A 24,664-nucleotide genomic window follows, 5' to 3' on the forward strand; every position below is an offset into this window, starting at 1 on the left:
ATTTTTGGGGATAAAAAGGGAATTTTGGGGATAAAAAAGGGAATTTTTGGGATAAAAAGGGAATTTTTGGGATAAAAGTGGAATTTTTGGGATAAAAAAGGGAATTTTGGGGGATAAAAAGGGAATTTTTGGGGATGAAAATGGAATTTCTGGGGATAAAAAAGGGAATTTTTTAGGAATAAAAAGGGAATTTTTGGGATCAAAGGGAATTCAAGGAAAAGACAAAACGACTCCAAATGGATAAAATTTGCATTTTTTTATTGATAAAAATCCTTTTATTGCTCCAAAAAACACCGAAAAACAAAACCAGGGAGGAAATTTGGGAATTTCCAGTGGGAATTTTGGGAATTCCAGTGGGAATTTAATCCCATTTTCCTGCATTTTTACCCAAATCCAGCTGTTTTTATCCAAATCCAGCTGTTTTTATCCCAAATCCAGCTGTTTTTATCCAAATTCCATCATTTTCACCCCAATTTTGCCCATTTCCAGCTGAATTTCCCCCGTTTTTTCCCCTCCTGAGTTTTTTTTTCCCATTTTTCCCCAAATTTTTGGGTTTTTTCCCAATTTTTGGGGTTTTTCCCCAATTTCTTGGGGTTTTTTTCCCATTTCTCTCAGTTTTTTCCCAAAATCCCCATTTTTCACCCCAAATTTTTGCTGTTTTTCCCCATTTTATCCCATTTTGGCTTTTTTCATGCAGTTTTTTCCCATTTTCCCCCAATTTTTGGGGTTTTTTCCCATTTTTTCCCATTTTTTCCCATTTTTTTCAGTTTTTCCCATTTTTTTTCAGTTTTTTCCCAAAATCCCCATTTTTCACCCCGAATTTTCACACGAAGGTGATGTAATTGTGCCCAGGGTTCACCTGCAGCACCTCCAGGATTCCAAATTCCCCAATTTTGGGGTTTTTTTCCCAATTTTTTGCGGTTTTTTCCCATTTTTTTTCAGTTTTTTCCCATTTTTTCCCAAAATCCCGGTTTTTCACCCCGAATTTTCAGACGAAGGTGATGTAATTGTGCCCGGGGTTGACCTGCAGCACCTCCAGGATTCCAAATTCCCCAATTTCCCCCTGATTTTGGGGATTTTTTCCCATTTTTTCCCATTTTTTTCAGTTTTTTCCCATTTTTTCCCAAAATCCCGGTTTTTCACCCCGAATTTTCAGACGAAGGTGATGTGATTCTGCCCGGACTTGACCTGCAGCACCTCCAGGATTCCAAACTCCCCAATTTTGGGGTTTTTTCCCCAATTTTTTGCGGTTTTTTCCCATTTTTTCCCATTTTTTTCCCATTTTTTCCCAAAATCCCGGTTTTTCACCCCGAATTTTCAGACGAAGGTGATGTGATTGTGGTTGACCTGCAGCACGTCCAGGGCCTGGTACTCGGCCAGCGCCGCCCTCACCTGCCCGGGGGTGAAGCCGCGAGCCCCCAGCACCTGCAGGGCGTGGGGGAGGGGCAGCTGCCGGCCCCGCCCCCCCAGCTCCCGCAGGAGCCCGAAAATCGCCTCCGAGGGGCGGGGACACCTGGGGGGGAAACAGCCCAAAATCACCCCAAAATCAGCCAAAAACACCCCAAAATCACCCCAAAATCAGCCAAAAGCACCCCAAAATCACCCCAAAATCGCCTCCGAGGGGCGGGGACACCTGGGGGAGGGGAAATACACCCAAAATCAGCCAAAAACACCCCAAAATCAGCCAAAAACACCCCAAAATCAGCCAAAAACACCCCAAAATCAGCCAAAAACACCCCAAATACACCCGAAATACACCCCAAAATCGCCTCCGAGGGGCGGGGACACCTGCGGGGGGGAAATACACCCAAAATCAGCCAAAAACACCGCAAAATACACCCAAAACACCCCAAAATCAGCCAAAAACACCCAAAATCAGCCAAAATCACCCCAAAATCAGCCAAAAACAGCCAAAAACACCCCAAAATCAGCCAAAAACACCCCAAAAACACCCAAAAACACCCGAAATCCACCCCAAAATCGCCTCCGAGGGGCGGGGACACCTGCGGGAGGGGAAATACACCCAAAATCAGCCAAAATCACCCCAAAATCAGCCAAAAACACCCCAAAAACACCCCAAATACACCCAAAAACACCCCAAAACACCCCAAAAACACCCCAAATACACCCAAAATCCACCCCAAAATCGCCTCCGAGGGGCGGGGACACCTGGGGGGGGAAACAGCCCAAAATCACCCCAAAATCAGCCAAAAACACCCCAAAATCAGCCAAAAACACCCCAAAATCAGCCAAAAACACCCCAAAAACACCCAAAAACACCCCAAAACACCCCAAAAACACCCCAAAAACACCCCAAAAACACCCAAAATCCACCCCAAAATCGCCTCCGAGGGGCGGGGACACCTGGGGGAGGGGAAATACAGCCAAAAACACCCAAAATACACCCCAAAATCAGCCAAAAACACCCCAAAAACACCCAAAAACACCCCAAAATCACCCCAAAATCCACCCCAAAATCGCCTCCGAGGGGCGGGGACACCTGCGGGGGGAAACAGCCCAAAACCAGCCCAAAATCAGCCAAAATCACCCCAAAATCAGCCAAAATCACCACAAAAACACCCCAAAAACACCCAAAATACACCCAAAAACACCCCAAAATCGCCTCCGAGGGGCGGGGACACCTGGGGGAGGGGAAATACACCCAAATTACACCCAAAATACACCCAAAAACAGCCAAAATACACCCAAAATACACCTGAAATACACCCAAAACCAGCCCCAAAATCCACCCGAAATATCCCCAAAATCCAGCCTCAAATGCCCCAAAATTCACCCCAAAATACACCCCAAAATATCCCCAAAATCCCTTGAAAACGCCAAATATTCCCCAAAAAAAACCCCAAAATTCGTCGATCCAGGTATCCAAAAATTCCCAAAAATTCCCGAAATTCCCAAAATTTTCCCGAATTTTCCCGATTTTCCCCCGTTTGAGGGCTCGGGGTCGCCCTTGAGGGAGCCCCAGGCCCCCAAAAATCCAAATTATTCCTTAAAAAACCCCAAAAACCCCAAATATTCCCCAAAAAACCCCAAAATTCGTCGATCCAGGTATCCAAAAATTCCCAAAAATTCCCGAATTTCCCCAAAAATTCCCAAAATTCCCAAATTTTCCCGAATTTTCCCGATTTTCCCGATTTTCCCCCGTTTGAGGGCTCGGGGTCGCCCTTGAGGGAGCCCCAGGCCCCCAAAAATCCAAATTATTCCTTAAAAAACCCCAAATATTCCCCAAAAAACCCCAAAATTCGTCGATCCAGGTATCCAAAAATTCCCAAAAATTCCCAAAAACTCCCGAAATTCCCAAAAATTCCCAAAATTCCCAAAAATTCCCAAATTTCCCCGATTTTCCCCCGTTTGAGGGCTCGGGGTCGCCCTTGAGGGAGCCCCAGACCCCCAAAAATCCAAATTATTTCCCAAAAAATCCCAAATATTCCCCAAAAAACCCCAAAATTCGTCGATCAAGGTATCCAAAAATTCCCAAAAATTCCCAAAAACTCCCAAATTTTCCCAAAAATTCCCGAATTTTCCCAAAAATTCCCGAATTTTCCCGATTTTCCCCCGTTTGAGGGCTCGGGGTCGCCCTTGAGGGAGCCCCAGACCCCCAAAAATCCAAATTATTCCTTAAAAAAACCCCAAATATTCCCCAAAAAACCCCAAAATTCGTCGATCCAGGTATCCAAAAATTCCCAAAAATTCCCAAAAATTTCCAAAAATTCCCAAATTTTCCCAAATTTTCCCGAATTTTCCCGATTTTCACCCGTTTGAGGGCTCGGGGTCGCCCTTGAGGGACTCCCAGGCCCCCAAAAATCCAAATTATTTCCCAAAAAATCCCAAATATTCCCCAAAAAACCCCAAAATTCGTCGATCCAGGTATCCAAAAATTCCCAAAAATTCCCGAAATTCCCGAATTTCCCCAAAAATTCCCGGTTTTCACCTGTTGGAGGGCTCGGGGTCGCCCTTGAGGGAGCCCCAGGCCCCCAAAAATCCAAATTATTCCTTAAAAAACCCCAAATATTCCCCAAAAAACCCCAAAATTCGTCGATCCAGGTATCCAAAAATCCCCAAAAATTCCCAAAAATTCCCGAATTTTCCCAAATTTTCCCGAATTTTCCCGATTTTCCCCCGTTGGAGGGCTCGGGGTCGCCCTTGAGGGAGCCCCAGACCCCCAAAAATCCAAATTATTCCTTAAAAAACCCCAAATATTCCCCAAAAAACCCCAAAATTTGTCGATCCAGGTATCCAAAAATTCCCAAAAATTCCCGAAATTCCCGAATTTTCCCAAATTTTCCCGAATTTTCCCGAATTTCACCTGTTGGAGGGCTCGGGGTCGCCCTTGAGGGAGCCCCAGACCCCCAAAAATCCAAATTATTCCTTAAAAAACCCCAAATATTCCCCAAAAAACCCCAAAATTCGTCGATCCAGGTATCCAAAAATTCCCAAAAATTCCCAAAAATTCCCAAAAATTCCCAAATTTTCCCGAATTTCACCTGTTTGAGGGCTCGGGGTCGCCCTTGAGGGAGCCCCAGGCCCCCAAAAATCCAAATTATTTCCCAAAAAATCCCAAATATTCCCCAAAAAACCCCAAAATTCGTCGATCCAGGTATCCAAAAATTCCCAAAAATTCCCAAAAATTCCCAAATTTTCCCGAATTTTCCCGAATTTCACCTGTTTGAGGGCTCGGGGTCGCCCTTGAGGGAGTCTCTGGAGGCCTCCAGCAGCCTCAGGGCCTCGCTGACGTCGTCCTTCTCCACCTGCGAGCCCAAACGCAGCCGGGCCTGCCAGAAACGGGCCCAAATCACACAAAAACGGACAAAAACACCCAAAAACGGACCCAAATCACACAAAAACGGACAAAAACAGACAAAAACGGACAAAAATCAAACAAAATCACACGAAAACGGAGAAAAACGGACAAAAACGGACAAAAATCACACAAAAACGGACAAAAACGGACAAAAATGGACAAAAACGGAAAAAAACGGACCAAAATCACACAAAAACGGACAAAAACGGACAAAAACGGACAAAAATCAAACAAAATCACACAAAAACGGACAGAAATCACACAAAAACGGACAAAAACGGACCCAAATCACACAAAATCACACAAAAACGGACAAAAATCACCCAAAAACGGACAAAAATCACACAAAATCAGCCCAAAATGCACCAAAATCACACAAAAACGGACAAAAACGGACAAAAATCACACAAAAATGGACAAAAATCACCCAAAATCAGCCCAAAAACGGACAAAAACAGACCGAAATCACACAAAATGACCCAAAATGACCCAAAAACACCCAAAAACGCACGAAAATCACCCCAAATCAGCCCAGAATCAACCAAAAACTGCCCAAAACGCACCAAAATCAGCCAAAAAACAGCCAAAAACGGACAAAATCACCAAAAATCACACCAAAAATAACCCCAGAAATGGCACCAAAATGATCCAAAAATAACCCCAAAAACGGACCCAAAATCACCCAAAAATGGCCCAAAAAACAGCACCAAGAATGACCCAAAATCAGCACAAAAAACAGCACCAAAAATACCCAAAAATGGCCCAAAATAACCCAAAAACAACCCAAAAAATTGGCCCAAAATTGGCACCAAAACAGCACCAAAATCACCCAAAATCTGCATTGAAATAACCCCCAAAACCAGCCCAAAATGACCCAAAATCGGCACAAAAATCAGCCAAAAAAACCCCCAAATCAGCCCAAAAATCAGCACCAACATCAGCCCAAAATAACCAAAAAATAAGCCCAAAATCAGCCCAAAATGACCCAAAATCAGCCCAAAAATCAGCACCAAAATCAGCCCAAAATAACCCAAAAAATCAGCACCAAAATATCCCAAAATCAGCCAAATTCAGCCCAAAATCAGCCAGAAAAAACCTCCAAAATCAGCACCAAAATCAGCCCAAATTTACCCCAAAATCCATCAAAAAAATCAGCCCCGAAATGGCCCAAAATCGGCCAAATTCAGCCCAAAATTGAGGCCCATTTGGTCCAGCAAGGTCCTGGCAGATGCGTAGAGCCCGTGCCGCTGGGCCCGGTGTGGGTGTCAGGGATGGTCAGTGCTGGTCAGTGCTGGTCAGTGCTGGTCAGTGCTGGTCAGTGCTGGTCAGTGCAGGTCTGTACTGGTCTGTACTGGTCTGTACTGGTCAGTAATGGTCAGTGGTCACTCACCAGGGCCGTGGACAGGCGCAGGATGGCCAGCAGGGTCCTGGCAGATGTGTAGAGCCCGTGCCGCTGGGCCCGGTGTGGGTGTCAGTGCTGGTCAGTGATGGTCAGTGATGGTCAGGGATGGTCAGTGATGGTCAGTGATGGTCTGTACTGGTCTGTACTGGTCAGTAATGGTCAGTGATGGTCAGTGGTCACTCAGTGGTCACTCACCAGGGCCGTGGACAGGCGCAGGATGGCCAGCAGGGTCCTGGCAGATGTGTAGAGCCCGTGGGGCTGGGCCCGGTGTGGGTGTCAGGGATGGTCAGGGATGGTCAGGGATGGTCTGTACTGGTCTGTACTGGTCAGTGATGGTCAGTGGTCACTCACCAGGGCCGTGGACAGGCGCAGGATGGCCAGCAGGGTCCTGGCAGATGTGTAGAGCCCGTGGGGCTGGGCCCGGTGTGGGTGTCAGGGATGGTCAGTGATGGTCAGTGATGGTCAGTGATGGTCTGTACTGGTCTGTACTGGTCAGTGATGGTCAGTGGTCACTCAGGGTCACTCAGTGGTCACTCACCAGGGCCGTGGACAGGTGCAGGATGGCCAGCAGGGTCCTGGCAGATGTGTAGAGCCCGTGGGGCTGGGCCCGGTGTGGGTGTCAGTGCTGGTCAGTGCTGGTCAGTGCTGGTCAGTGCTGGTCAGTGATGGTCTGTACTGGTCTGTACTGGTCAGTAATGGTCAGTGGTCACTCACCAGGGCCGTGGACAGGCGCAGGATGGCCAGCAGGGTCCTGGCAGATGTGTAGAGCCCGTGCCGCTGGGCCCGGTGTGGGTGTCAGTGATGGTCAGTGATGGTCTGTGATGGTCAGTGATGGTCAGTGCTGGTCTGTACTGGTCTGTACTGGTCAGTGATGGTCAGTGGTCACTCAGTGGTCACTCACCAGGGCCGTGGACAGGCGCAGGATGGCCAGCAGGGTCCTGGCAGATGTGTAGAGCCCGTGCCGCTGGGCCCGGCTCTCTCTCCGCAGCTCCACGTAGGCGGCGGCCACGAAGTCGCCGAGGGCCGGGGGCAGCGCCGGGCGGTGCCGGCGGCAGGAGGAGATGTAGCGCCTGGGATTGGGGAGAAAAACACGGATTTTGGGAAAAAACGGGGGTTTGGGGGGAAAAACGGGGATTTTGGGAAAAAAAATGGGGATTTTGGGAAAAAAAACGGGGATTTTGGGGAAAAAATGGGATTTGGGGTGATGGAATCAGGAGATGTAGCGCCTGGGATTGGGGAGAAAAACCCGGATTTTGGGAAAAAACGGGGGTTTAGGGGGAAAAACGGGGATTTTGGGAAAAAAAACGGGGATTTTGGGGGAAAAAATGGGGTTTTTGGGGGGAAAATGGGGATTTTTGAGGGGAAAAAATGGGGATTTTTGGGGAAAAAATGGGAATTTTGGGGTGATGGAATCAGGAGATGTAGCGCCTGGGATTGGGGAGAAAAACCCGGATTTTGGGAAAAAATGGGGGTTTGGGGGGAAAAATGGAAATTTGGGCGGGAAATGGGAAAATTTGGGGAAAAAATGGGATTTTGGGGTGGAAAAAGATGATTTTAGGGAGGAAAAGAAGGATTTTGGGGCAGAAAAGGGGATTTTGGGGTGGAAAATGAGAATTTTGGGGTGAAAAAGGATTTTGGGGCAGAAAATGAGAATTTTGAGGTGGAAAAGGAAGATTTTGGGGCGGAAAATGAGGATTTTGGGGTGGAAAATGATGATTTTGGGACAGAAAAGGCGAATTTTGGGACAGAAAAGGGGATTTTGGGACAGAAAAGAAGGATTTTGGGACAGAAAAGGGGATTTTGGGGCGGAAAATGATGATTTTGGGGTGGAAAATGCGGATTTTGGGGTGGAAAAAGATGATTTTGGGGCAGAAAAGGAGAATTTTGGGGCAGAAAAGAAGGATTTTGAGGCAAAAAAGGAGGATTTTGGGACAGAAAAGGGGATTTTGGGGTGGAAAATGAGGATTTTGGGGTGGAAAAAGATGATTTTGGAGTGGAAAATGAGGATTTTGGGGCGGAAAATGAGGATTTTGGGGCGGAAAATGAGGATTTTGGGGTGGAAAATGAGGATTTTGGGGTGGAAAATGTGGATTTTGGGACGGAAAAGAAGGATTTTGGGGCAAAAAAGGAGGATTTTGGGACAGAAAAGGGGATTTTGGGGTGGAAAAAGATGATTTTGGGGTGGAAAATGAGGATTTTGGGGTGGAAAATGTGGATTTTGGGGTGGAAAATGTGGATTTTGGGACGGAAAAGAAGGATTTTGGGGCAAAAAAGGAGGATTTTGGGACAGAAAAAGGGATTTTGGGGTGGAAAATGATGATTTTGGGGTGGAAAATGTGGATTTTGTGCATTCCCAGACCTCATGAGTTTCATGTCCAGGGGCTGGAAGTCGCTGGGCGGCTCCCGGCTGTGCTGGTGCACGTAGGTGATGTGCTGGGCCAGCCTGGAAAAGCGGGAAAAACGGGGAAAAGTTGGGAAAAAGCGGGAATTTGGGGCAATTCGGGAGGTTTGGGGCAGAAATGAGGGGGTTTGGGGGGCAGGGAGGGAGGGAAAGGGGGAATTTGGGGGGAATTTTGGGGTTTTTTGGGGGAATTTTGGGGTTTTTTTGGGGGTTTTCTGCAAGGGAAATCGGCCCAAAAATCTTCTGGGGATCCCAAAAATCCTTCCAGGGATCCCAAATATCCTCCAAATTCACCCCAAAATCTCTCACCTGAGGTTGGGGTCGTGCCTGGGCCGATCCTGCAGCAGCCAGAGCCCAAATCCCTTCCCAAAATCCCCAAAACTCACCCCAAAATCCCCAGAATTCACCCTAAAAAACCCCCAAACTCACCTGAAAATCCCCAAAATCCCCAGAATTCACCCCAAATCTCTCACCTGAGGTCGGGGTCGTGTCTGGGTCGATCCTGCAGCAGCCAGAGCCCAAATCCCTTCCCAAAATCCCTAAAACTCGCCCCAAAAACCCAAGAATTCACCCCAAAACCCCTGAAATTCACCCTAAAAAACCCCAAACTCACCTGAAAATCCCCAAAATCCCCAGAATTCACCCCAAAATCCCCAAAAATCACCCCAAAAATCCCCAAAATTCACCCCAAAAATCCCCAAACTCACCTGAAAATCCCCAAAATCCCCAGAATTCACCCCAAAATCCCCAGAATTCACCCCAAATCTCTCACCTGAGGTCATTATCGTGCCTGGGCCGATCCTGCAGCAGCCACAGCCCAAATCCCTTCCCAAAATCCCTAAAATTCACCCCAAAATCCCCAAAATTCACCCCAAAATCCCCAGAATTCACCCTAAAAAACCCCAAACTCACCTGAAACACCCCAAAAACCCCAGAATTCACCCCAAATCCCTCACCTGAGATCATTATCGTGCCTGGGCCGATCCTGCAGCAGCCAGAGTAGATCAAACCGTGACAGCAGCTGCAGGTTGTGCTCCAGCCCCAAACCCCAGACACCCCAAAACTCACCCGAAACACCCCAAAAACCCCAGAATTCACCCCAAATCCCTCACCTGAGATCATTATCGTGCCTGGGCCGATCCTGCAGCAGCCAGAGTAGATCAAACCGTGACAGCAGCTGCAGGTTGTGCTCCAGCCCCAAACCCCAGACACCCCAAAACTCACCCGAAACACCCCAAAAACCCCAGAATTCACCCCAAATCCCTCACCTGAGATCATTATCGTGCCTGGGCCGATCCTGCAGCAGCCAGAGTAGATCAAACCGTGACAGCAGCGCCGCCGGCAGCTGCAGGTTGTGCTCCAGCCCCAAACCCCAGACACCCCAAAACACCCAAAATCCCCAGAATTCACCCCAAATCTCTCACCTGAGATCATTATCGTGCCTGGGCCGATCCTGCAGCAGCCAGAGCAGATCAAACCGTGACAGCAGCGCCGCCGGCAGCTGCAGGTTGTGCTCCAGCCCCAAACCCCAGACACCCCAAAACACCCAAAACCCACCCGAAACACCCCAAAATCCCCAGAATTCACCCCAAATCTCTCACCTGAGATCATTATCGTGCCTGGGCCGATCCTGCAGCAGCCAGAGCAGGTCGAATCTCGAGAGCAGCGCCGCCGGCAGCTGCAGGTTGTGCTCCAGCCCCCTGCGGGCGTCGTAGCGGCCGCGGGCGGGGTTGGCGGCGGCCAGCACGGCGCAGCGGGCGTTGAGGGTGGCGGCCACGCCCGCCTTGGCCACGGCCACGCTCTGCTGCTCCAGGGCCTCGTGCACGGCCACGCGGTCGCCCTCCAGCATCTTGTCGAACTCGTCGATGCAGCAGACGCCGCCGTCGGCCAGCACCAGCGCGCCGCCCTCCAGGGTCAGCTCCCCGCTGGAGGGGTCGCGCAGCACGGCCGCGGTGAGGCCGGCGCCCGAGGAGCCGCGGCCCGTCGTGTACTGGCCTGGAAATGGGGGAAAACAGGGGAAAAATGGTGAAAAATGGGGAAAAAATGGGGAAAAACAGTGAAGAAATGGGGAAAAACGGTGAAAAAACGGAGAAAAACGGTGAAAAAACGGAGAAAAACGGTGAAAAAACGAGAAGAAACGGTGAAGAAATGGAGAGAAACGGTGAAGAAATGGTGGAAAACGGTGAAGAAATGGGGAAAACTGGTGAAGAAATGAGAAAAAACGAGAAGAAACGGTGAAGAAACGGAGAAAAACGGTGAAAAAATGAGAAAAAAACGAGAAGAAACGGTGAAGAAATGGGATTTTGGGATTGGAGAATGGGATTTTGGGGTGGAAAATGGGGTTTTGGGGTGGAAAATGGGATTTTGGGGTGGAAAATGGGGTTTTGGGGTGTTGGGATGATGGAAAATGGGATTTTGGGATGATGGAAAATGGGGTTTTGGGGTGGAAAATGGGGTTTTGGGGTGTTGGTTTCTGTCCCCTCCAGGGTCAGCTCCCCGCTGGAGGGGTCGCGCAGCACGGCCGCCGTCAGGCCGGCGCCCGAGGAGCCGCGGCCCGTCGTGTACTGGCCTGGGAAAATGGGGAAAATGGGGAGAAAATGAGAAGAAATGGGAAAAAAAGGAGAAAAACGGTGAAAAAACAGAGAAAAACGGTGAAGAAACGGTGAAAAAATGAGAAAAAACGAGAAGAAACGGTGAAGAAATGGAGAAAAACGGTGAAGAAATGGGATTTTGGGATTGGAGAATGGGGTTTTGGGGTGGAAAATGGGGTTTTGGGGTGGAAAATGGGGTTTTGGGGTGGAAAATGGGGTTTTGGGGTGGGAAATGGGGTTTTGGGGTGGAAAATGGGGTTTTGGGGAGTTGGTTTCTGTCCCCTCCAGGGTCAGCTCCCCGCTGGAGGGGTCGCGCAGCACGGCCGCCGTCAGGCCGGCGCCCGAGGAGCCGCGGCCCGTCGTGTACTGGCCTGGGAAATACAGAAAAGAGGGGGAAAATGGGGAAAAATGGGGAAAAAATGGGGAAAAACGGTGAAGAAATGGGGAAAAATGGTGAAAAAACGGTGGAAAACGGTGAAAAAATGGAGGAAAACGGTGAAAAAACGAGAAGAAACGGTGAAGAAATGGAGAGAAACGGTGAAGAAATGGGGAAAAACGGTGAAAAAATGAGAAAAAACGAGAAGAAACGGCGGAGAAATGGGGAAAAACGGTGAAAAAACGGTGGAAAACGGTGAAGAAATGGGGAAAAATGGTGAAGAAATGAGAAAAAACGAGAAGAAATGGTGAAGAAACGGAGAAAAACGGTGAAGAAATGAGAAGAAACGGTGAAGAAATGGGATTTTGGGGTGGAAAATGGGGTTTTGGGGTGGAAAATGAGATTTTGGGGTGGAAAATGGGATTTTGGGGTGGAAAATGGGGTTTTGGGGAGTTGGGATGATGGAAAATGGGGTTTTGGGGTGGAAAATGGGGTTTTGGGGTGGAAAATGGGGTTTTGGGGAGTTGGTTTCTGTCCCCTCCAGGGTCAGCTCCCCGCTGGAGGGGTCGCGCAGCACGGCTGCGGTGAGGCCGGCGCCCGAGGAGCCGCGGCCCGTCGTGTACTGACCTGGGAAATACAGAAAAGAGGGGGAAAATGGTGAAAAATGGGGAAAAAATGGGGAAAAACGGTGAAAAAACGGAGAAAAACGGTGAAGAAACGGTGGAAAACGGTGAAGAAATGGGGAAAAACGGTAAAAAAATGACAAGAAACGGAGAAAAACGGTGAAGAAACGGTGAAAAACGGTGAAAAAATGAGAAGAAACGGTAAAGAAATGAGAAAAAACGAGAAGAAACGGTGAAGAAATGGAGAGAAACGGTGAAGAAATGGGGAAAAACGGTGAAAAAATGAGAAGAAACGGTGAAGAAATGAGAAGAAACGGTGAAGAAATGGGATTTTGGGATTGGAGAATGGGATTTTGGGGTGGAAAATGGGATTTTGGGGTGGAAAATGGGGTTTTGGGGTGGAAAATGGGGTTTTGGGGTGGAAAATGGGGTTTTGGGGTGTTGGTTTCTGTCCCCTCCAGGGTCAGCTCCCCGCTGGAGGGGTCGCGCAGCACGGCCGCGGTGAGGCCGGCGCCCGAGGAGCCGCGGCCCGGCGTGTACTGGCCTAAAAAATGGGGGAAAATGAGAAGAAATGGGGAAAAACGGTGAAGAAACGGAGAAAAACGGTGAAGAAATGGAGAAAAACGGTGAAAAAACGGCGAAGAAACGGTGGAAAACGGTGAAAAAATGAGAAGAAACGGTGAAGAAATGGGATTTTGGGGTGGAAAATGGGGTTTTGGGGTGGAAAATGGGGTTTTGGGTGGAAAATGGGGTTTTGGGGTGTTGGGATGATGGAAAATGGGGTTTTGGGGTGGAAAATGGGGTTTTGGGGTGGAAAATGGGGTTTTGGGGTGGAAAATGGGGTTTTGGGATGGAAAATGGGGTTTTGGGGTGGAAAATGGGGTTTTGGGGAGTTGGGATGATGGAAAATGGGATTTTGGGGTGGAAAATGGGATTTTGGGGTGGAAAATGGGATTTTGGGGTGGAAAAAATGCGCCAGGCAGTTGATGTAGCAGGAGGAGAATATAAAGATGAAGATAACAATGAAGATGAAGATGATGAAGGTGATGAAGACGAAGATGATTAAAGTGAGGATGAGGATGATGAGGATGAAGGCTCACTGCGGGGCGCCAGGCGGTCGATGTAGCAGCAGGAGAATATAAAGATGGAGATAAAGATGAAGATGATGAATATGAAGATGAGGATGATGATGAAGATGATGAAGATGATGAAGGTGAGGATGAAGGTGAGGATGATGAGGATGATGAAGATGAAGGCTCACTCACTGTGGGGCGCCAGGCGGTCGATGCAGCAGCAGCAGGAGAATATAAAGATAAAGATAAAGATGAAGATAAAGATGAGGATAAAGATGAGGATAAAGGTGAGGATGAGGATGATGATGAAGATGAGGATGATGATGAAGATGAGGATGAGGATGATGAAGGTGAGGATGATGAAGATGAAGGCTCACTCACTGCGGGGCGCCAGGCGGTCGATGCAGCAGCAGGAGGAGGAAGATAAAGATGAAGATAAAGATAATGAAGATAAATATGAAGGTGAGGATGAGGATGATGAAGGTGAGGATGAAGATGATGAAGATGAAGATGAGGAAGGTGAGGATGATGAGGATGATGAAGGCTCACTCACTGCGGGGCGCCAGGCGGTCGATGCAGCAGGAGGAGGAGGAAGATAAAGATGAATATAAAGATGAAGATAAAGATGATGATGAAGATGAAGGTGAGGATGAGGATGATGAAGGTGAGGATGATGAGGATGATGAAGATGATGAAGGCTCACTCACTGCGGGGCGCCAGGCGGTCGATGTAGCAGCAGGAGAATATAAAGATAAAGATAAAGATAAAGATAAAGATAAAGATAAAGATGAGGATGATGAGGATGATGAAGGTGATGAAGATGAGGATGATGAAGGCTCACTCACTGCGGGGCGCCAGGCGGTCGATGTAGCAGCAGGAGGAGGAAGATAAAGATAAAGATGAAGATAAAGATGATGATAAAGGTGAGGATGAGGATGATGATGAAGATGAGGATGATGAGGATGATGAAGGTGATGAAGATGAGGATGAAGGCTCACTCACTGCGGGGCGCCAGGCGGTCGATGTAGCAGCAGGAGGAGAAGGAAGAAGATGAAGATGAAGATGAAGATAATGAATATGAGGATGCAGATAAAGATGAGGATGAAGGTGAGGATGATGAAGGTGAGGATGAGGATGATGAAGGTGAGGATGATGAGGATGATGAAGGCTCACTGCGGGGCGCCAGGCGGTCGATGTAGCAGAGCAGTTGGGATTTGGCCACGCCCGGATCCCCCATCAGACAAATGTTGATGTTCCCTGGGAAAAACAAAAACAAAAACAACGGGAATGAGGGAAATGGGGAGAAAACGGGAAAAACGGGAAAAAATGGGAAAAATGGGGAAAACAACGGGAAAAATGGGATTTTTCCCGTATTTTTCCCATGTTTTTCCCAGGATTTTTTCCCCGTTTTCCCAGCGTTTTCCCGTGTTTTTCCCGGTGTTTTCCCAGGATTTTTCCTGGTGTTTTCCTGTATTTTCCCGTGTTTTTCCCAGGATTTTTCCCGTATTTTTCCCATGTTTTTCCCAGGATTTTTTCCCCGTTTTCCCAGGATTTTCCCCGGCATTTTTCCGGTATTTTCCCCATGTTTTTCCCAGGATTTTTCCCGTGTTTTTCCCGTGTTTTTCCCAGGATTTTTCCCGGTGTTTTTCCATATTTTCCCCGTGTTTTTCCCGTATTTTTCCCGTATTTTCCCCAAGGTTTTCCCAGTATATTTCCTGTGTTTTTCCCGTGTTTTTCCCAGGATTTTCCCCGTGTTTTTCCCGGTGTTTTTCCCGTGTTTTTCCCAGGATTTTTTCCCCATTTTTCCCCTGTTTTTCCCAGCATTTTCCCCGTGTTTTTCCAAGGATTTTCCTGTATTTTCCCAGGATTTTTTCCCCGTTTTCCCAGGATTTTTCCCGTGTTTTTCCATATTTTCCCCATGTTTTTCCCAGGATTTTTCCCGTATTTTTCCCAGTGTTTTTCCCGCTGTTTTCCCGCATTTTTCCCGTATTTTTCCCAGTATTTTTCCCGTGTTTCCCCGCTGTTTTCCCATATTTTTCCCGCTGTTTTCCCGCATTTTTCCCAGTATTTTTCCCGCTGTTTTCCCGGTGTTTTCCCAGGATTTTTCCCGTATTTTTCCCAGCATTTTTCCCGTATTTTTCCCGCTGTTTTCCCGCATTTTTCCCGTGTTTTTCCCGTGTTTTTCCCAGGATTTTTCCCGGTGTTTTTCCATATTTTCCCCATGTTTTTCCCGCTGTTTTCCCGCTGTTTTCCCATATTTTTCCCGGTGTTTTCCCGCGTTTTTCCCGTGTTTTTCCCGGCGTTCCGGGCTCACCCCGGATGCGCATCCCGCGCGGGTTCTGCTCCACGCCCCCCACCAGCAGCAGCAGCAGCGATTTCTTCACGTCCTCGTGGCCGAAGATCTCGGGGGCGATGGAGGCCGCCAAGCGCCCGTAGAAATCCCCCCCTGCCGCGGCAAAAACACCCGGAATCGGCACAAAACACGGAAAAATGGACCCAAAATCACAAAAAATGGACCCAAAACACCCGGAATCGGACCCAAAATCCGGAAAAATGGACCCAAAATCCGGAAAAATGGACCCAAAACACCCGGAATCGGACCCAAAATCCGGAAAAATGGACCCAAAATCCGGAAAAATGGACCCAAAACACCCGGAATCGGACCCAAAATCCGGAAAAATGGACCCAAAATCCGGAAAAATGGACCCAAAACACCCGGAATCGGACCCAAAACACCGAGAAATGGACCCAAAACACCCGGAATCGGACCCAAAACACCGAGAAATGGACCCAAAACACCGAGAAATGGACCCAAAATCCCGGGAATCGGCACAAAATCACAAAAAATGGACCCAAAACACCCGGAATCGGACCCAAAATCACAAGAAATGGACCCAAAATCCGGAAAAATGGACCCAAAAACGGGTTCGAGGAGCCCAAAGTTCCCAAAATTGGGTGGAATGGACCCAAAATCGGCTGAAATTAACCCAAAAATCCACTTTTCCCCCCCAAATCCCCATTTTTTCCCCAAAAATTTCATTTTTTTCTCAAAATCCCTCTTTTTTTCCCCAAAAAGCCCCCATTTTTCCCCCAAAATCCCCCATTTTTCCCCCCAAAATTCCCATTTTCCCCCCCAAAAACCCCATTTTCCCCCCCAAAAAATCCCATTTTTTCCCCAAAAATTCCATTTTTTTCCCAAAATTCCCGTTTTTTTTCCCCAAAATTCCCCTTTTTTTCCCAAAATCCCGGTTTTTCTCCCCAAACTCACGGCCGGCCGTGATCTCCTGCAGCTCCTGGGGGCTTTTATCCCCAAAAATTCCCATTTTCCCCCTCAAAAACCCCATTTTTCCCCCTAAAAAATCCCATTTTTTTCCCAAAATTCCCCATTTTTTTCCCAAAATCTCCCTTTTTCTCCCCAAAATCCCCCTTTTTTTCCCAAAATTCCCATTTTTCCCCCCAAAAACCCCATTTTTCCCCCTAAAAAATCCCATTTTTCCCCCTAAAAAATCCCATTTTTTCCCCTAAAAATTCCATTTTTTTCCCAAAATTCCCGTTTTTTTTCCCCAAAACTCCCGTTTTTTCCCAAAATCCCCATTTTTCCCCCCAAAATTCCTGTTTTTTCCCCCAAAACCCCCATTTTTCCCCCCAAAAACCCCATTTTTCTCCCTAAAAAACCCCATTTTTTTCCCAAAATTCCCGGTTTTTTTCCCCAAAATTCCCCATTTTTTCCCCAAAATTCCCGTTTTTTCCCCGTTTTTTCCCAAAATCCCGTTTTTTCTCCCCAAACTCACGGCCGGCCGTGATCTCCTGCAGCTCCTGGGGGCTGAGCTCGGCCTCGCCTTCCTCTTCCTCGCTCTTGCTCACCTTGGCCAGGTGATGCCCCTCCAGGAACGTCTCCGACAGCAGCCCCTGCGTTGGGGCAAAAAACCCGGATTTTGGGAAAAAACACGGATTTTGGGGCAAAAAACACGGATTTTGGGAAAAAACACGGATTTGGGGAAAAAACGGGGATTTTAAGGGGAAAATAGGGATTTTGGGGGGAAAAACCCCGATTTTGGGAAAAACACCGATTTTGGGGGAAAAACCCGGTTTTTGGGGGGAAAAAACCCGATTTTGGGAAAAAACCCCAATTTGGGGGGGGAAAAACCCCGATTTTGGGGGGAAAAACCTGGATTTTGGGAAAAAAACGGGGATTTTGGGAAAAAAAATGGGGATTTTGGGGGGAAAAACACGGATTTTGGGAAAAAACGGGGATTTTGGGGGGGGAAACCCCCGATTTTGGGAAAAAAAATGGGGATTTGGGGGGGAAAATTGGGGATTTTGGGGGGAGAAACCCGGATTTTGGGAAAAAAAATTGGGGATTTTGGGAAAAAAAATGGGGATTTTGGGGGGAAAAAGGGGATTTGGGGAAAAAAAATGGGGATTTTGGGGAAAAAATTGGAGATTTTGGGGGGAAAAACCCGGATTTTGGGAAAAAAATTGGGGATTTTGGGGAAAAAATGGGATTTTAAGGTGAGCTCAGGGTGTGTCCAGGTGAGGTTTGGGTGTGTCCCCAGGTGTCCCCAGGTGTGTCCCCAGGTGTGTTTGGGACTCACCTGTGCCACCTGCGCGTGCCCCGCCCGCAGCAGGGGCAGGAAGGGGAGCTCAGGTGAGCTCAGGGTGTGTCCAGGTGAGGTTTGGGTGTGTCCAGGTGTGTCCCCAGGTGTGTCCCCAGGTGTCCCCACGTGTATTTCAGGTGTCCCCAGGTGTGTTTGGGACTCACCTGTGCCACCTGTGCGTACCCCGCCCGCAGCAGGGGCAGGAAGGGGAGCTCAGGTGAGCTCAGGGTGTGTCCCCAGGTGTCCCCAGGTGTCCCCAGGTGTCCCCAGGTGTGTTTGGGACTCACCTGTGCCACCTGCGCGTGCCCCGCCCGCAGCAGGGGCAGGAAGGGGAGCTCAGGTGAGCTCAGGGTGTGTCCAGGTGTGTCCCCAGGTGTGTCCCCAGGTGTCCCCAGGTGTGTTTGGGACTCACCTGTGCCACCTGCGCGTGCCCCGCCCTCAGCAGGGGCAGGAAGGGGAGCTCAGGTGAGCTCAGGGTGTGTCCAGGTGTGTCCCCAGGTGTGTCCCCAGGTGTCCCCAGGTGTCCCCAGGTGTGTTTGGGACTCACCTGTGCCACCTGCGCGTGCCCCGCCCGCAGCAGGGGCAGGAAGGCTCCGCTCACCCGCACGTGGTCCCCGGGCTGGGCCTGGCGCGTGTTGGCCCCGCTCAGGTGCAGCGGCAGCGAGCGCGGCAGGTGACCCACGGGCACCTGCTCCGACTGCGGGGACACGCGTTTGGGGACGTTCAGGGGGTTTGGGGACATTTCAGGGGATTTGGGGACGTTTCAGGGGATTTGGGGACATTTGGGGGGGATTTGGGGACATTTGGGGACATTCAGGGGGATTTGGGGACATTTGGGGACATTTCAGGGGATTTGGGGGGGATTTGGGGACATTTGGGGACATTTCAGGGGATTTGGGGACGTTTCAGGGGGATTTGGGGACGTTTCAGGGGATTTGGGGACATTCAGGGGGATTTGGGGACGTTTGGGGGGGATTTGGGGACATTTCAGGGGATTTGGGGACATTTTGGGGTCATTCAGGGGGATTTGGGGACATTCAGGGGATTTGGGGACGTTTGGGGACATTCAGGGGATTTGGGGACATTTGGGGACGTTTCAGGAAGATTTGGGGACATTTCAGGGGATTTGGGGACGTTTGGGGGGGATTTGGGGACATTTCAGGGGATTTGGGGACATTTGGGGACATTTGGGGGGATTTGGGGACGTTTCAGGGGGATTTGGGGACATTGGGGGGGATTTGGGGACATTTCAGGGGATTTGGGGACATTTGGGGACATTTCAGGGAATTTGGGGACATTTCAGGGGGATTTGGGGACATTTGGGGACCTTAGGGGGGGATTTGGGGACATTTTGGGGACGTTTCAGGGGGATTTCGGGACATTTCAGGGGGATTTGGGGACATTTTGGGGTCATTTTGGGACATCTTGGGCCAATCCGGGCTGTTTTTAGAACACTAATTTTAAATTAATTTTCAATTAATTTTTAACTAATTAGCATTAATTAACTTTGGGACGTCAAGGCCAATTTGAGGGAGATTCGGGGCCGTTTCAGGCAATTTTGGGGCCGTTTCAGAGCGACCGGCGCCATTTTGATCCCGATTTTGAGGGAATTTTCCCAGGTTTTGGAGCTTTCCCCTCAGGGAATTTTGGGATCCCTCAGGGAATTTTGGGATCCCCCCTCACCCCCAAACTCCCGAATCCACAATTCCCAAAATTTGCTGCGTTTGGAGCCAACTTTAAAACCCCGGAATCCGTTTTTAAACACCCCCAAAACGGGGCCCCGTTCCCAAACCGCTCCTGAGGGGAATTTTCCAGAAGTTTCCTGAGGGAATTTTTGGGGATTTTCGGCTTTCCCACCCGGAATTCCAGGTCCCCCTTTCACCGAGAACCTCCCGAATCCACGATTCCCCAAATTCCGCGGATTTTGAGCCGATTTTTAAGAGTCGAATTTGAAGGCCTCGGCCGCCATTTTGGGGCCTTTTCTTGAGGGGAGCTTCCCCAGGGGAATTTTTTTGGGGGAGATTTTGGGGTCTCCCGGCGGGAATTTGGGGATCCCCCCCCTCACTCACGTGTTCCTGGATCCGTAATTCCTGGAATCTGGTGAATTTGGAGCCCCGGCTCTGCAGGTAGAGCCGCCCCCCCGAGCGGTTGGTTTGGCACTCCCGGCTCGGGCAGAGCAGCAGCGGCGTAAAAGTCGGGCCCTCGATCTGTGGGGAGGGGGGGAAAAAAAACCCCAAAAACTCCGAGAATCGCCCCAAAAAAACCGGCCTGAATCCCATAAAACTGCCCGAGCCCAAAAAAATTCCACCCAAATCCCAAAAAAATCCATCCAGATCCGCCCCCAGACCCTCGGACGAGGCCCCTCGGAAAAGGCGGGAAAAAATCGCGGCCTGCGGGTTTGTGAGGGGAAACCCCAAAAATTCACAGAATCCACCCAAAAATTCCACCGGAATCCCAAAGATTGGCCCGGACACCCCAAAATTCCACCCGAAACTTCCAGAAATTCCACTCGAATCCACAAAAAAATCCCCCTAAAGGCCCAAAAAAGGTCCCCGAAAGCGCCCCTCAGAAAAGGCGGGAAAAGAACGCGGCCTGCGATCCGTGAGGGGAGACGCCAAAAATTCAGGGAATCCCCCTAAAAAATCCACCTGAAATCCCCCAAAAAACCTCCTGAAATCCTAAAAAAACCCCTGAAATTCCCTAAAAACCCTGAAATTCCCTAAAAACCCTGAAATTCCCTAAAAAACACTGAAATTCCCTAAAAAAAACCTATCCCAGTATATCCCAGTTTGTCCCAGGCCTGCACTGGTCACAGCTGTGGGTGGCACTGACACCATCCCAGTCCCTCTCAAACCTCCTAAAACGCCCCAAAACTCCCCAAAATCCCCCCAAAACCCCTCCCAGTCCATCCCAGTCCATCCCAGTTCCAGTGGTAGGCCTCAGGCCTGCACTGGTCGCAGCTGTGGCTGGCACTGAGACCATCCCAGTCCATTTCAAACCTCCTAAAACGCCCCAAAACTCCCCAAAATCCCCCAAAATCCCCCCAAAACCCCTCCCAGTCCATCCCAGTATATCCCAGTTTGCCCCAGTACCGGCTGGTAGGTCTCGGCGCCGCACTGGTCGCAGCTGTAGGTGGCCACGCGCAGCAGCGGCCGCACCTCGCCGGCGCGGGTGACGATTCCCTCCACCGTGACCAGGGAGCCGACGCTGCCGGCGCGGAGATCCCGCGGGGAGAGCGGCTTGGAGCAGGACGGGGCGCGGAAATACAGCTCGCTTTTGGGGTGAGAAAACGGGATTTTGGGGAAAATCCAGAATTTGGGGGGAAAATCGGGAATTTTGGGGAAAAAAATGGCGATTTTAGGGAGACAAAAGGGGGTTTTTGTGAGGGAAAATGCGGCCTGGTGATCCTGAGGGGAGAGCGGCTTGGAGCAGGACGGGGCGCGGAAATACAGCTCGCTTTTGGGGTGAGAAAACGGGATTTTGGGGAAAAAAGGGGATTTTGGGGGGGAAAAGGGGAAAAAATCCTGGGGTTTTAGGGTGAAAAATGGGGTTTTTGGGGTGAAAAATGGGGTTTGGGGGGGGGAAAATGGGGTTTTTGTGAGGGGAAAATGGGGTTTTTGTGAGGGGAAAATGGGGTTTTTGTGAGGAAAAATGGGGGTTTTGTGAAGGAAAAATTGAACTTTTCGGGTAAAAATGGAGCTTTTTGGGGTGGAAAATAGGGTTTTGCGAGGGGAAAATGCGGCCTGGTGATCCTGAGGGGAGAGCGGCTTGGAGCAGGACGGGGCGCGGAAATACAGCTCACTTTTGGGGTGAGAAAACGGGATTTGGGGAAAAAAAGGGGATTTGGGGGGAAAAGGGGAAAAAATCACGGGGTTTTAGGGTGAAAAATGGGGTTTTTGGGGTGAAAAATGGGGTTTGGGGGGGAGAAAATGGGGTTTTTGTGAGGGGGAAATCGGGTTTTTGTGAGGGGAAAATGGGGTTTTTGTGAGGGGAAAATGGGGGTTTTCTGAGGGAAAAATGGAGCTTTTCGAGTAAAAATGGGGTTTTTGGGGTGGAAAATAGGGTTTTGTGAGGGGAAAATGCGGCCTGGTGATCCTGAGGGGAGAGCGGCTTGGAGCAGGACGGGGCGCGGAAATACAGCTCGCTTTTGGGGTGAGAAAACGGGATTTTGGGGAAAAAAGGGGATTTTGGGGGAAAGGGGAAAAAATCACGGGGTTTTAGGGTGAAAAATGGGGTTTTTGTGAGGGAAAATGGGGTGCAGGGGGGTGGAAATGGGGTTTTTGTGAGGGAAAATGGCGGTTGCGTGAGGGAAAAATGGGGTTTTCGTGAGGGAAAATGGGGTTTATTGAGGAAAAAATGGGGGTTTTGTGAGGGAAATGGGGCATTGTGGAAAAAAACGTGCGAGGAAATTGGGGAAGAAATGGGGAGAAAATGAGGGAAAAAAAAGAGGGAAAACAAGAGGAAATGGGAGGGAAAAAAGAGAAAATCCAGAAAAATGTGATTTATGGGGGATTTCAGGTGAATTTGGGAGGTTTGAGGTGGATTTGGGAGGTTTGAGGTGGATTTGGGAGGGTTTGAGATGAATTTGGGCGGGTTTGAGGTGGATTTGGGTGGGTTTGAGATGAATTTGGGCGGGTTTGAGGTGGATTTGGGTGGGTTTGAGATGAATTTGGGCGGGTTTGAGGTGGATTTAGGAAAGATTTAAGGAATCAGAAGGTTTGGGGGGCAGTTTTGGGGTCCCCAGACTCACAAACGCCGCAGCAGCTCCGGGGGGAACTGATTTTGGGGGGTCCTGGGGGCTCCCGCAGCCCGGCCCCGCTGCTCCAGCAGCAGCCGATGCTCCAGGTAAACATCCAGGGGGTCCCGAGGGTGGGCCTGGGGGGGAAAAATTTGGGGAGGGGGCTCAGGGGGATTCCCTCACTTAAAACAATCCCAAAATACCACTCGAAACAGCCCCAAAATCCCACTCGAAACCACCAAAAAACGCCCCAAAACCACCCTAAAGTGACCCAAAAACTCCCCAGTGCCCCCTAAAATCTCTCAGACATCCTCTAAAAACCCCTCAGGACACCCAGAAATAATCTAAAACCTAAAAAACCGCAAATTTGGGTCTCCCCGACCTCAGCAGAGCCGAAGAGGGGCAGCAGCTCGTGGACAGCATCTGAGAAGACGCGGCCGCAGCGCCGGACACTGACCCTAAAGTGACCCTAAAACCCCTCAGGACCCCCAGAAATCCCCTAAAAACTCCCAAAATCCCCAAAAAAACCCAAATTTGGGTCTCCCTGACCTCAGCAGAGCTGATGACGGGCAGCAGCTCGTGGACAGCGTCTGAGAAGACGCGGCCGCAGCGCCGGACACTGACCCTAAAGTGACCCTAAAACCCCTCAGAACCCCCAAAAACCCCCAAAAAACCCCAAAAAAACCCCAAATTTGGGTCTCCCCGACCTCAGCAGAGCCGAAGAGGGGCAGCAGCTCGTGGACAGCGTCCGAGAAGACGCGGCTGTAGCGCCGGACGTTTTCCACCACGGCTTCGGCCAGCTCGGGGTCATCTTCGGCCACATCGTCCAGGGCCACCCACAGGGCCACCTGCTCCCGGCGGGCCAGCAACGTCTGCGGGGGGATTTGGGGTGAAAAAAGGGCATTTTGGGGAGATTCGGGAGGTTTGGAAAGGGTTTGGGTGGGATTTTGGGGGGTTTAGGGGAGATTTGAGGGGTTATGGCGGGGGGTTTGGGGAGGTTGAAGGGGGTTTGGAAAAGTTCTGAGGAGATTTGGGGTGGAAAAGGGGGTTTGGAGGGGATTTAAGGGGGTTTAGGGAGAGTTTGGGGGGTCGGGAAGGTGTTTGGGGGGGTTTAAGGAGGATTTTGAGGGGTTTAGGGGGGATTTGAAGGGTTATGGGGGGACTTTGGAAAAGTTCTGAGGAGATTTGGGGGAGTGGGAAGGGGATTTGAGGTGGAAAAAGGGGTTTGGAGGGCATTTGAGGGGGTTTAGGGAAAGTTTGGGGGACTGGGAAGGGGTTTGGGGGGGTTTAAGAGGGGATGGGTGGGATTTTGGGGGGTTTAGGGAGAATTTGAGGGGTTGTGGGGGCGGTTTGGGGAGGTTGAAGGGGGTCTGGAGAAGTTCTGAGGAGATTTGAGGCAGTGGGAGGGGGTTTGGGGCTGTCTAAAAGGGGTTTGGGTGGGATTTTGGGGGGTTTAGGAGGGATTTGGGGAGGTGGGCGGGGTCTTGAGGAAGATCTGTGGGAGTGGGAGGGGATTTGGGGGAATTCGGGCGGTTCAGGGTGGGATCTGAGGGACTTCTGGAGGGCGGTTTGAGGAGAATTAGGGTAAATTCGGGGGTGCCGTCCCTCACCAGCTGCTCCCGGTACGGGAATTCCTTGTGCCCGTCGGGTCCATCCCGGTAAAACTCCTGAAAAAATCGCTTCGCCTTTTCTGAGGAGAAAGCAGAGACCGAGAGGGGAGGATCAGAAGCGGAAAGAAAGGCCCCGTTATATCGGGGCTGGGAGATGTCCCGATACCGGCTCAATAACGGAGCCCCGGCGTCCCCCGCTCGCCTCAAACCTTTCTCGCTGTCGTAGTCGCGCGGGGCCATGTCGGGGCCGCTCCCGTCGCGGTTTCTCCCCTCACGATCGCGACTTTCCCCTCACGATCGCGACTTTCCCCTCACGACCGCACCCCCCCTTTTCCCGCCACAGCCTTCCCCTCACGGCCAGTGGCGCGAAAAGCCGGCAGCCCCGTGACGGCCGGGCGGCCAATGGAAACGCAGGGACCACCCTCCGCGCGGG

At 50.1% G+C, this 24,664-nt stretch overlaps 1 protein-coding gene across 4 annotated transcripts; it reads right to left on the reverse strand.

Moving 5' to 3' along the window:
* Positions 1–237: 237 nt before the first annotated feature.
* Positions 238–24,659, reverse strand: MCM7 (minichromosome maintenance complex component 7). 4 transcript variants are annotated; one of them, XR_015281522.1, is made up of 17 exons: positions 24,441–24,659; positions 24,232–24,311; positions 23,329–23,493; positions 22,634–22,758; positions 20,976–21,156; positions 19,953–20,090; positions 18,431–18,580; positions 17,077–17,194; positions 15,600–15,731; positions 14,459–14,542; positions 10,224–10,617; positions 8,581–8,664; positions 7,123–7,291; positions 4,681–4,790; positions 1,615–1,633; positions 1,144–1,494; positions 238–654 (listed from the first exon to the last, which is right to left on the reverse strand). XR_015281522.1 is itself a non-coding variant. In XM_086871791.1 (16 exons), the coding sequence occupies exons 1-16, from the start codon at positions 24,469–24,471 to the stop codon at positions 1,318–1,320; spliced, it is 2,157 nt and encodes a 718-aa protein (XP_086727917.1). In that variant the 5' UTR covers positions 24,472–24,659; the 3' UTR covers positions 238–1,317. The 4 variants fall into 4 exon arrangements, 2 of the variants coding, with proteins under 2 accessions (XP_086727917.1, XP_086727916.1); XR_015281521.1 differs by lacking the exon at positions 1,615–1,633 and having other exon boundaries at positions 1,144–1,513; positions 24,441–24,649; XM_086871791.1 differs by having other exon boundaries at positions 238–1,494.
* Between the last annotated feature and the right edge of the window lie 5 nt (positions 24,660–24,664).

This window comes from Cyanistes caeruleus, chromosome 37, assembly GCF_971803275.1.
Source record: "Cyanistes caeruleus chromosome 37, bCyaCae1.hap1.1, whole genome shotgun sequence".
NCBI lineage: Eukaryota > Metazoa > Chordata > Aves > Passeriformes > Paridae > Cyanistes > Cyanistes caeruleus.

Coding starts and splice junctions, on each gene's coding strand:
- MCM7 (XM_086871791.1), bottom strand. CDS start 24,471: ATGGCCCCGCGCGACTACGACAGCGAGAAAG. Junction 23,494..24,231: donor TCCCGTACCGGGAGCAGCTG/GTGAGGGACGGC, acceptor ATCCCCCCGCAG/ACGTTGCTGGCCCGCCGGGA. Junction 10,618..14,458: donor CGACCGCCTGGCGCCCCGCA/GTGAGCCTTCAT, acceptor CCCCATTTCCAG/GCCAGTACACGACGGGCCGC.